Source organism: Rhamphochromis sp. 'chilingali' (genome assembly GCF_963969265.1).
Source record: "Rhamphochromis sp. 'chilingali' genome assembly, chromosome: 3".
NCBI classification, from domain to species: domain Eukaryota; kingdom Metazoa; phylum Chordata; class Actinopteri; order Cichliformes; family Cichlidae; genus Rhamphochromis; species Rhamphochromis sp. 'chilingali'.
This window is the reverse complement of record NC_137931.1, coordinates 45,195,880-45,208,139: the sequence shown is the minus strand read 5'-3', so window position 1 is coordinate 45,208,139 and position 12,260 is coordinate 45,195,880. Positions and strand designations below refer to the sequence as shown.

Genomic DNA, 12,260 nt, shown 5'->3' with positions numbered 1-12,260 from the left:
AGTGTGCAACTGTAAACCAGCGACACTGCAGATTCATTTGTTTATACCAAAAGCAGCGACTTCTTTCGCTCCTTACGCTTCCTGCTGCAAGCTGTAAAATATGATTTACCTGTAACGGTGAGGCGCTATGTTTATAGCTTTCAGTGATTTTATAAGACCTGGGGCTCTGGGGTTTCTCACGGTGGTCCCTCACAGACATAGATGACAAAGAAGTGTAATCTTTCTTGACCTCTCTGCATCGAAACATCATGAAAGATGGATATTTCCTCTTGTGATCGTTTGTTGCTTCATTAATTCATAAATACATTATTAAATAAAGTTGGCAGGTTTTTTAGATTCTAATATTCCAGCCTTTGCTCTGCTCCCTGAAGCCTCTGAACCTTCCAGTGATTAGAGCATAAGTGTGAAGTGTTCCTATTAGTGATCATTACTGATCTAAAGGGTCACTATTGCATAATGGTCTTTGCTAGAAGGTCATGATAGCAATAGGATCCCTCTGAGAAGCATCTTTTCATCTTCTAATGGCTCTGTGCTGTGGAATATGTGGCTTCAGTAAAAGACATAAAACATGATCTAAAAGAATATTATTTACTTTTAGAGTCTGTGTGCATATCAAGAGTCTAATCTAAAGAATAATAGTGAAACTGATCCACAAGTACAGTTACCCTGGGTGCTGTCAAATGTCCCTGACTCTGGTTTCCCACAATTTGATCTATTCTAACCGAGGTCTTACAGAATGAAAACATGAAACTTTAATGAACCCTGCAGGAAAACCGGGCCATGACTATTGCAGAATAACACATCATATTGGTAGAATGAAGCAAAGAAACGTGGAATAAAAATACAATTAAACTCAATGGATGCATGAAATAAATGGCAAGTAGAGCACCGTGCAGACTCGGAGTAGTAAATATTAAATGGAGGCATCTGAATGGAAAGTGTGCAAGCTGCATGCTGAATGACAAACATAACGGCGCAGACAGCACATGAAACAAAAGGGAATACGTGCAGGACCTGGTCAACACCAGAGCAAAAAAGACCAGAAAGGACCAGACGGTAATGGATTTTATTTCCAATAAGTCCACAGAAGGCGCTGCATGACAAAAACAAAAAAGAAAAACCCATCATTACATACCTTTCATTTTTTTTTCCCAAATACAGAGGAGCTGAATTAATGATGCAGAGACAACAATAGAGGCAGAGGGACATTTCTGTGGGTGTGAGTTGAGTTGGCAAAGCACAGTGGAAAAAGTTTATCTCGTTTACATATTATCTGGCCTCCTCTGTTATTGTGGCCTCAGCTGGAAACTGTGCATTAGTTTCATAAGTTTTAAAGGCGGACAATATTCTGCCTGTCACACTTAACGTTTGCATGTTTTGCTGCTTCTAAGGGCTCACTAACTGTACCACAGCGTGTTACCGAAAGCTGTAAATCTAATATGTAAATGTTGGCACTGCCGAATGCACTCAGTATAATTTAGTGCAATAATATGCAGTGACTGTATTTCAGATAGAGCAGCTGTTCAAAGTCAGGGGCTAGCTGAGACTGAGGAAATTAGACTTCTGACGCAGTACTTTCACAGTGTGCACTTTTCTCCAGCTCATACAGCATTTAAGTGTCAGAATTTGTCCGTCTCTGCAAATTTCAGCTGGTTTTTGTTGTTCTTGTATAAATCCAATAAAATGTTTTGTTTGCACGTGAAATATTATTGCCAACTGGGGCCACTGCTGGTGGCTTTTATCTCCTTGTGGAGTTTTCCTCAGGCGTTGTAGTTTTATTTAATCTCATTCCCCTTTTGTACTCTCAATGCTTCCCTTAAGCTTTCTCAACACTGACGCTGAATATCCTGAACCTCAACTACCAACAAGATGGTTATTTTCAGCTGGCTGAAGTGTTGCCACTGATTTTTCCCTCAAACATACTGCCCATTAGTTTCGGATGACATAACGCTTCCTGAAGCATGTTTGGTTTGGCCGCTTACCAGGCTGACACTCCGGCTGGGTGGAAGGATATGGTGAAATATGAGGTGCAATGAGGCAGTTGTGTCGGCTAATGGGGGCAGCAGGTGTGAGAAGGCTTCTCGCCTGCCTCAGCCTCTCCTTCACTCCTCATTATGAACCTGGAAACACCTGGCTTTCCAGCAAAGACCGTAAAAACTGTTTGGCCCCTGTAACAATTTCATTCAGTTTTAGTGAAAACTAACTTTTTTTTTCTTTTTTTTAATCTGACGCTAAGCGACCGAGAAGTCATCAAAGGCTGTGAACAACACATTAGCTGTTCATGAAAAAATTCTGATTATGGGAGTGAAAGCCGAGAGAGTACAGCCAGTCGACGACCACCTTTTAAAAGCTAATCTGAAGAATTATATGAGCACACAATCAACTTCCCTGGCTGTAAGGTTTTGATAATTGTGAGGGGGAGCCACAGTGCAGTGGAGCCTTGATGTTTAAGTATGACTTGCAGTGTAGGTGTTTTCTAAAGCGTTGTGGTCAGTGCCTGTCTTTGGGTTGGTGGCATTTTTCTGTAATAATGATCCTAATAATGGTTACATTACAGAGCTGGCTTACATAAATGTTTCTTAGAAGTCCAGCCTGTTTTTTGTTTTTTCCCCTGATGATATAAAAGCAGGGAAAATTTGATGGATGGAAACAAATGACTCTCTCTTAATTTTATTTCTGTCATTAATCTTCATTCTGACTTTTTATGACAGCTGTAAATGGCAGGGTGACATTTTAGGAGCCATTTGGCTCTACCTCGAGCAGCCGATTAGCTTAGATCAACATAAAACTGGATTCAAGAAGCTAAGCTAACTATCCAAACATCACAAAGCCTCTTCCTATGAATATCTGTAAGCAACAATGGGAAAACATGAATTAATAATCAATTAATTAATCAAAGTGGAATAACTTGTGTACCTTAGAAAGCCCAGGGTAGCCATTTCCCCCTGGTGGGCTGTGAAGGTACTGCAGACAGGCCTCAGTAATAACAGAAATTCAGTTTAAATTCATTACTGTGCAGCTACATATTAATGCATTTATTCATATAAAAAAAATCAGTTCAAACTAGTAATAGGAGGTGGTTAATTTGTGATTACTGCTCTTGTTTTGAAGTTTGTGTCGTAGTGACACGTGGGTCACATTTCCTGTATCACTTTACATGAGTAGTATTAACAACAAACAGCCAACAGCCTGTGTTGTTGTTTGTTTGTTTTTTTTAACAAGCATTTAGATTTTTTATTTTCTTTTTTGATTAGAGTAAACATTTCAGATCGTGTGGGCCCTGTGGGATTTTTATTTATTTATTTTTTACGTAGGATCTACTCCGAGTCTTCAGAATTCCTGAATTTATGAATGACTGCTGTGCAGATACTTGGAAGTTTACTTGTTTCTTTAAAAAAAGAAAAGAAAAAAAAGAGCCCATTAACAGCCTAATAAGACACTGATGGGTATTGATTAAACGTATATCAATATCAAAATATACCTTTAAAATAGATCACAGGTGTCGAACTCCAGGCCTCGAGGGCCGGTGTCCTGCAGGTTTTAGATGTGTCCTTGATCCATCACAGCTGATTCAAATGGCTAAATGACCTCCTCAACATCTCTTGAAGTTCTCCAGAGGCCTGGGAATGACCTGATCATTTGATTCAGGTGTGTTGACCCAGGGTGAGCTCTAAAACCTGCAGGACACCGGCCTCGAGGCCTGGAGTTCGACACCCCTGAAATAGATGCAACGTGGTATCAGCCTGTTCCTGTAACTCTTCACAGACTTATTTTTCCAGTTTTTGTACAATACATTTAAATCCAACTCAAACTATTTTAGAGGAGTGCAAAGGCACTAAGGGGATTATTTAGGGTGTCCTACTCATATCTGTATTTTTTATTGATGTTTTAAAATCTCATTGTATCTGTATTGTATCTTGTAAAAGCAGATGGTTGGCGCCCATAAAAAAGTCACTTTAGAACTGGATAACCTGTAGCTCAAAAACCAGATAGACAAATATGGTGTAAATGGCCTTTCCCTCACGGAGCAGTAGATAGGCACTCACTGTTTGCTGATGAGGCCTGGATTGACTTAAAGTAGCTTTGTGCTTTGGAAATGTAAAGTCAATGTTTATTGTCATATATTTCTTGCCATCATCAATTTCTGTGTGAAATTATAGCTCTCACCCTTTGGGAGCTGCTATTTTGCACTCTAGTATAAAGTATATTTATCTTTTTAAGAAAACTTTTTTGATGTCTTGTAAGTGTTTTTAGATTTTATTTTATTATGACCGACCACAAAAACAGTGCCTTTCTGAGTGCAAGTTTTTGTGTTGTTGCATTTTCTTATTAATGTTGCTGTGAAACGTCATCGAGTATCATGCTCAGTTCTAATTGTCTCAGTGTGAGCATCTGCATAAATTATCTTGCTGTGTGGGCAATCCTGTTCAGCCAGTTTGAAAACATAATTTGCTAAATGGATTCTGTAACCAGCAGATCAATGACAGTTGTTCTCCTGCCATATCTAAGGCCAGGAACTACACAATGGGCAATAGTATGCATAAGCAACTTCATATATTTGTGTATATACATCATGTACTTTTGCTAAGATGGGATGACTTTGCACTAACTGCTTTCTTTCTGTTTTCTTTCTTTTTGTGTCAAAGGCTCAGTTTATATTTATTAAGCACTTTGTTCCCATCAGTTTCACCGTTTCAGAGCTCCAGCTTTGTTATTATACATCATTAACTCCACAAGGAGCAGAAAATTGAAGATGTTAGATGTTACAAGCACCGTGAGTCAGAAACTATAAAAAAATGCCTGACTGTGTGCTTTAAAAAGAAAAGCTGTTAATGTGTGCTAAAGGCATTGATTGATAATTGATAGGTCTTGCCAATCAATAAAGACCTCCAGGAATTTGATTTGATTCTGAAACAGCACTTCCTTTCTGTTGTGTGTGTTTTTACGGAGAGAGGAGGATGAGCGGCAGCATTGTGGTTTAAAGATGCTCTGGCACGTGACAGTTAGTGTAAGAACTGAACATTGTTACCGATTCTACGTAGTTATAACTGTAACGTGACATTCGACGTGACATGTCATCAACTCTTCTTTTGATTATGTTGCCAGATCAAAGCACTTTTGATCATCGGGAGTTGTTGCATTTTGCATTGCAATAAGTTGCACTAGGTTTCATCCTGTTCAACAAATAGTCTCGGTTCAGATCCACCGCTCTGTTGAAGCCCAAGTTTTCCACAGAAGAGCTCAAGTGCCTCTTCAGTTTGCTTGGCAATATTAACAAACTCCCTGCCACAGATTGCTTGGGCACCCCTGGTCTGGCTGAAGCCAGAACACACAGAGCAGACTGTTTAACCAAAATGTGGGTCACATCTGCTTTTTTCCTTGGTCCACATTTGACCTCAGCAGACAGTGTTGACTTGTGGTCTGCTGCCACACCAAAATGCAGTGCTGTGCAAAAGTCTTGACTCACCTGGAAAGTATCTGATGGCAGTGGTTTTTTTTTTTAGCATGACAGTGATCCCAAACAGACTGTCAATGCAGTAACAGCAAACCTGAATAGGAAAACACACAATGGAACACTATGAGACATGGATTGGCCTCCCCAGAGCACGTGGATCTCAACATTACTGAAGCAGTATGGGATCATTTTTAAAAGGTAGCCAATGTTCAAAGAGCTTTGAATGTCCTTCAGGAAGCCTGGAGAACTGTTGCTGAAGACAAGAAGGCTGCTTTCATAGAGTTCATGCAATGCTGAAGAAGAAAGGTGGTCATACCAAACACTGACTTTCAGGCTCCTTAGAATATTTTAAACTCTGTTTTTTATTTTCCTTATTTACTGTATTTCCATGTATGTTTGCACATTAATATAAATCGCTGCTCCTTGTCACAATTTTCCAAGCAAAATGTAAAGAAAAGAGAGGAGACTTAACACTTTTGCACAGTATAATATAAGCCATGTCAGGTGACATGAAATTGATGCTCCTCCCCCCCACACACACACACACAATTTCTGTTATAATAATGGATTGCATTTATATAGCGCTTTTCGGGACCCCTCAAAGTGCTTTACAATTCCACTATTCATTCACTCTCACATTCACACACTGGTGGAGGCAGCTACCGTTATAGCCACAGCTGCCCTGGGGCAGACTGACAGAAGCGAGGCTGCCATATCGCACCATCGGCCCCTCTGGCCATCACCAGTAGGCGGCAGGTGAAGTGTCTTGCCCAAGGACACAACGACCGAGACTGTCCGAGCCGGGGCTCGAACCGGCAACCTTCCGATTACAAGACGAACACCCAACTCTTGAGCCACGATCGCCCAAATATTTAATGGTTTTACTCTGAAAAACATCCCTAAACAATTTTTTAGCATATAGAAGTTGCCTCTCTGTTAGAAAGTGCCCCCAAAATAAAGAAAATCTATCTATCTATCATTATAATATATAATGTTTGGGTAACACATGGTCCCAAAGACTCCACACCTGGATTCCCTTGGAGAAGAAAGATGTAAACCAAGTTTTTCTTTTAATGATTCATTCACTTTGGTTGATTAATTTAATATTTACCAATTTTGGGACAGCAAATAGAGTTGTAAACATCAGTACTTTATTTCCTTTTAAAGTTGATTAATATATAAGCTAAAAGTGGAATAATGACAAACAAGCTACAGCAGACGATATCTGACAAATTTCCTCCAAAGGGAAACATCTGGCCCTTACTAAAATTTCCCAAAGGGGACACAAAGGGGAGCAGTAAAGTGGGATTTAAAATAAAATAAAATTAGCTAAAAGACAGTAAGAGAGAGAGTATATTGTTAGACTTTGTAACAGTGCAGCTAAACAGCATTTGTACAAACACAAACAGCAGCTGACCCACTTCCATTATCTCTTGCTGAGTGGAGACAGTCATCCTTGCCTCAGGAAAAGATAAAAGTTCAATGCTTAATTTGTTGTATGTTTTGACACATTTCACTTCATGTAACTATATTTTCATTCAGTTTGTGACAACTTTTCATATGTGGAGGCGTTAGTGGGGACCTCTTAAGGAGGTGTAGATTCGTAGCGGAAGTCGTCATCAAATCAAGCCGGCCTAGCAATGTTCAGGTGTTGACCTCAGCCTAATGAATGAGTAAGAATACTGAGGCAGGCTGAACACAGCATAGTTCCTCTTCCCTCTTATCAGCTACACTATGCTCGTTTTACTGAGCAGCAGCTTCACCACACACAGTTATTTAGAAGCTTTCCTCTCAGAGGGGCTGTAAAACCAGCGATCGATCATTTGCCAAACTGAGATGGTGAGAGCTCCAGCGTGAGCTGCAGTAACGTAGAGGCTGCGTGATGTACAAGTGAGATGTGCAGCATGACAGGAGAGGACGGGTTGATAAAAATTCTCTCCCTCTCAGTTTTTTTCTTCTTAATTGCACAATTAAACACAGCTCTGGCAGCATTATATTACCATTTGTTTTGAAGTCTGTGTTATTACAGCTTATCTAATTGGTTCTGACACTTGGAGGATTGCTGATATTTTAAGTCAGCTAAGGACACTGAGAGCTATTGGGACACTGGCAAATTACCTCAGGAGTTTAGCTGAACAAATGCATAGTTATACAGTAGCCGGATGTCTTCAGGCTTTTTTACTTGTATTGCCACCCACCCAAACAGCGAGTGTCTGTGTTTCCAGTGGATAGAAGGTAGATGCACAAAGTCTGTTTCAAGAGCATAAACAAAGCCTCCCTTTGTGTCTTTGTTTTACAAAAAATGTTCATATTGTGTGATAGATTCAGCTTTAATAATACAGTTTTATTCAGAACACATTATACTGTTTATACTGTGGATGAATATTGGAAATAGAAGACGTTAACAGTATGAGAATACTGAGTAGCCAAACGATAGACTACTGATACTGGAAAGAGCTCCCAAACCTCAGCTTACAGGTTTCCTATCTACATTCAAGTCGTGTCCTCATATATCACGAGAAGCCTAATAAGGATAGATATTCAAAAATGAAACTTTTTAATCACATTTGTATTTGCTGTCATCTGTAATTAGTGTTTCCACTGCCATTTCAGCTGAATATGAGACCCAGACAAAGTATCTGTTTGATGGTGTCTTTGATATCAGTGATGACTGTGTTCATTTTCTACGTCTCTAACATCTCCTTTCCTGCATTCCTTCTCCTCTCTGTTGCAGCACTATGCTGAGATCCAGAGGCGCTTCCCCACCATGCTGGAAATGGGCTCCTGTTCGGTTAGCTCTCAGTCTCTGACAGGGAACCACAATGCTAGAAGCCCAGGAGGGCCTGACTATCCAGTGGGTGGTTTGGCTGTGGGGGCAATGTGTGGTAGCAACACCCCCCGGCACCACATCATCCGCCCATCCCCAGCGGACTGCGAGAGCTGGCAGAAGCATCGCGCAGGACTGGGTGGAGGGTCAAAGCTGTATCCTGAATCACACTCCCTCCTGGAGCCCGAAAGCCTCTCAACCAGCTATGACACCCTCCACCTCTCACACGTGTCTGGCCACGCTCCTCCTTTACACCCAAACCGCCTCGGTCTCACCCTTGATGTGGTTTCCACTTTTGATGTTGGAGTCGGGATGCTTGGGGTGGATGGAGATATGGCAATCAGTCCTAATGTGATCAAGAGACGTCGGGGTGGACTGATTGAGCAGAGAGACATTGTTAAAGCCCACCAAGCTCATAAGATTCAGAGCACACCTCAGGCGCGACGCAAGGAGTGGGAGTAAGTATAAGGCTGATGATACACACTCTTAGATCCCTTTATCTTACCTGCTAAATTACCATGAAGTTGAACTTAAAATCCAAATTTTAAGGTTTATTTTCTCCCAATACTGTTCTTCAGCAATCCAGTGCTCTAAAATCCAGAACTCACATCTGCCTGCAGTTCCTATAAAAGACCACAACCCTTTTTAAAAACACCATTAAAAATAGCTACACACATGTTTTGATATGTTATAGTACCATTACTATGTTGTGGTGTTCCAGCTGGTTTACTTACCTTTGTTGGGACAAAATCCAATCTCCAGACGATTAGTGGCTAGGTTTCAAAAGTCAGAGAAGCTATAAAGCAGAAACAGATTTAGTGTACTGTAAACTGCAGTTTCTCTTCTTTGTTTTGTAGACTTGCCTCTGTGGCACACCAGGTGTCTATTTATCATTCTGTAAACAGACATGTCAGTCCTCCGGGGACCAAATTTTATTTTGACAGAGCGGACAAATCTGCTGCAATACTAGTAAAACCAATTCAGTGTTCAGCTTTGTCGGGGCCGCTATTTATTTTTGTTTGTCATTAGAAACAGTATTCAGCTCAGGTCAGGAGTGTGAAACCACATCTCCTATTTAAATGTATAAAACAAATATACAGTAAATGTTACAGAGCCAGTAGCCTGAGGATTACAGCTCACATCAGTCTCAGCAAAAGTATATTCACAACTAGTGACTCTGTCATGTTTTTCTCTAAAGGGAAGAACTTTTTTTTTCCATTCATAGCATCAAACACACACTTGCAAATCAGTCAAGAAATATTTTAGAAAAAAAATACTGTTGCACTTATACGAGCTTTTCATGTTTTTATACAGACAACAGTCACTTAGCTTAATATTAGGACTGGAAACCAATCTGCATAAAGCAACGAAATTCACTTAGTGCCACATTTACAGCTCGATTGTTCTCCATTGTGGTCACAGACATGGACAGCTGGAGATGGTCGAGTTCCTGTTGTACTTCTTTGAAGTCTGGGGCGGATCCACAGTCCGTGTAACGTAAATTCTCTTGTGGTTAAAGAAAAAAAAAAAAAACCCTAAACAGGCAGACATGCTGCATCCGCACAGATTGTCGAGCTGTCTGATGGTGAAATTGACATCACTTGGACCACTCAGCAGTTAACATTTTGCTAATCTAGTTAGCTTAGCAATTAGCTAAGCTAACTAGCTAATGGCAATGACTTCGTATAGAGCATAGCATAGCATAGCATCTTTATTTATAACGCACTTTACATCTAACAATGTTGACCAAAGTGCTACAAATATAAAACAGAGAGGAAACAGTTTAAATTGCATATAAAATATCTTAAAATTAAAAATAATATAATTAATAAGAAACATATTAAGAGACATCAACAAGTCCTGCTGTGCTAAAAGCCAAGGTAAATAAATATGTTTTAAGACGTGATTTAAAAACAGATAAGGAAGGTGCCTGTCTAACATGTAAAGGCAACTCATTCCACAATTTTGGTGCTGCCACAGCAAACGCCCGATCCCCTCTGAGCTTACGATTAGTCCTGGGCACGCTCAGGAGGAGCTGAGGGACCATGAAGGTATGGGGCAGCATTGGACAAACATTTAAAAACAAATAAAAGCAGCTTAAAATGGATCCTAAAATGCACGGGCAGCCAATGAAGTGAATATAAAACTGGGGTGATATGTTCGTATCTACGAGTGCCAGTTAAAAGGCGTGCAGCAGCATTCTGGACTAACTGCAGTCGAAAAATAGAAGACCGACTCACCCCAAAATAAAGAGAATTACAGTAATCCAGCCGAACGGTTACAAAAGCGTGGATTACTGTTTCAAATTGCTGTCTCGTAAGAAAGTGCTTAATTTTGGCCAGCTGCCTCAGATGAAAGAAACTAGACCTTACAACCAACCCGATCTGGCTTTCAAGCTTAAGCTCAGGATCCATTTTAAAACCCAGATTAACAATCTCTGGTTTATAGAATGATTTCAGGGATTGCAAATCAACACACGGAACAGCAGTGGAGGCAGGTCTGAACACCATTACTTCAGTCTTAGAATCATTAAAACAAAGAAAGTTTAGCGCCAACCACGACTTGACGTCCTCCAGACATGTTTGTAAACGATTGACAGACGACCCATCTTTCTTTTTAAGAGGAACATAAATCTGGCAGTCATCTGCATAACAGTGAAAAGAGAGTCTGTGTTTTCTAAAAATTGAGCCCAATGGAAGTAAATAAAGTGAAAACAGGATAGGGCCCAGAATGGAACCCTGTGGTACTCCGTGAGACAGCGGAGCTCGGGAGGACTCACAGTTTCCTAAGCAAACTGAAAAGGTTCGGTTTGTTAAGTAAGACCTGAACCATTTCAGAGCCACACCTGTTATACCGACACACTGCTCCAAACGTGAGATTAAAATTTCATGGTCTACAGTGTCAAATGCAGCAGTTAAATCGAGTAAAATAAGAATGACACTTTCACCAGAATCACATGATAAAAATATATCATTAAAAATTCTTAAAAGTGCTGATTCAGTGCTATACATTGCTTTAAAACCAGATTGAAAAATCTCCTGAACGTTTTGTGCATTCAAGTATGAGATCAATTGGTCATATACAATTTTTTCCAAGACTTTAGATAAAAAGGGCAGCTTAGATATTGGTCTAAAGTTCTCAACAGCGTTTGTATCTAGCCCAGGTTTCTTAAGAAGTGGTTGCACTATTGCATCTTTGAAATTCTTTGGAACCACACCTGAAGTAAGGCTGCTATTTAAAATGGTTAAAATGGTTGGACCTATGGTAGAAAAAACTTCTTTCAGAAAAAGGGGAGGGATAGGATCATAAGGTGAGCCTACAGGCTTTAAATGATCCACCACCTCCTGTAGCTGAGCAAGAGTAACCGACTCAAACTGCTGAAAGACAGCTGAGCAAACTGGAAGATCAGAGGGGTCAGATGTGGGCAAAATAATCTGCGCCCTAGCCGAGGCTACCTTGTTTATAAAGAAGTGCAGAAACCTTTCACACATTTCAAGTGAAGGCTCAAAACTAAGAGCAGAGGGAGGGCTTAAAATAGTCTCAATTGACTTAAACAATATATGTGGTTTCTGATAATTCACCATAATAATGTTTGCAAAGTGTTTCCGCTTTGCTTCTTTTATTGTAAGCTGATATAAGGCCCAGAACTCTCTTAAACTTTGTAAAGAGACCTGTAAGTTATCTTTTTTCCATCTCCGCTCAGCCCTACGACATTCACGCCTCGCAGCACGGGTTTCATCGTTCAACCAGGGTTCAAGCTTTGTCTTAGGATGCTTAATTTTTAGAGGGGCAACAATATCCAAGACAGTCTGACAAGTGGTATGAAACCAAAAACTGAGTTCCTCTACGTATTGGAGTGTCTCAGGAATGGAGAACTGATTATAGTAGGTGGAGAACCGTGCTGCCGTGGAAGAATTTAACAAACGAGATGTCTTTGCAGGGACAAGCCCCCTGAATTCATTTCTAGATAAAGAGATG

General features: G+C 40.3%; 1 protein-coding gene across 1 annotated transcript in view; it reads left to right on the top strand.

The window, feature by feature from the left end:
• cacna1ea (calcium channel, voltage-dependent, R type, alpha 1E subunit a) overlaps positions 1 to 12,260 on the top strand; it is a 118,825-nt gene that overhangs the window by 3,854 nt on the left and 102,711 nt on the right. The window contains exon 4 of the mRNA XM_080877175.1: positions 8,190 to 8,740. Coding sequence (XP_080733301.1) covers positions 8,223 to 8,740 — 518 coding nt within the window. The 5' untranslated portion in view covers positions 8,190 to 8,222. The remainder of the gene's footprint in view (positions 1 to 8,189; positions 8,741 to 12,260) is intronic.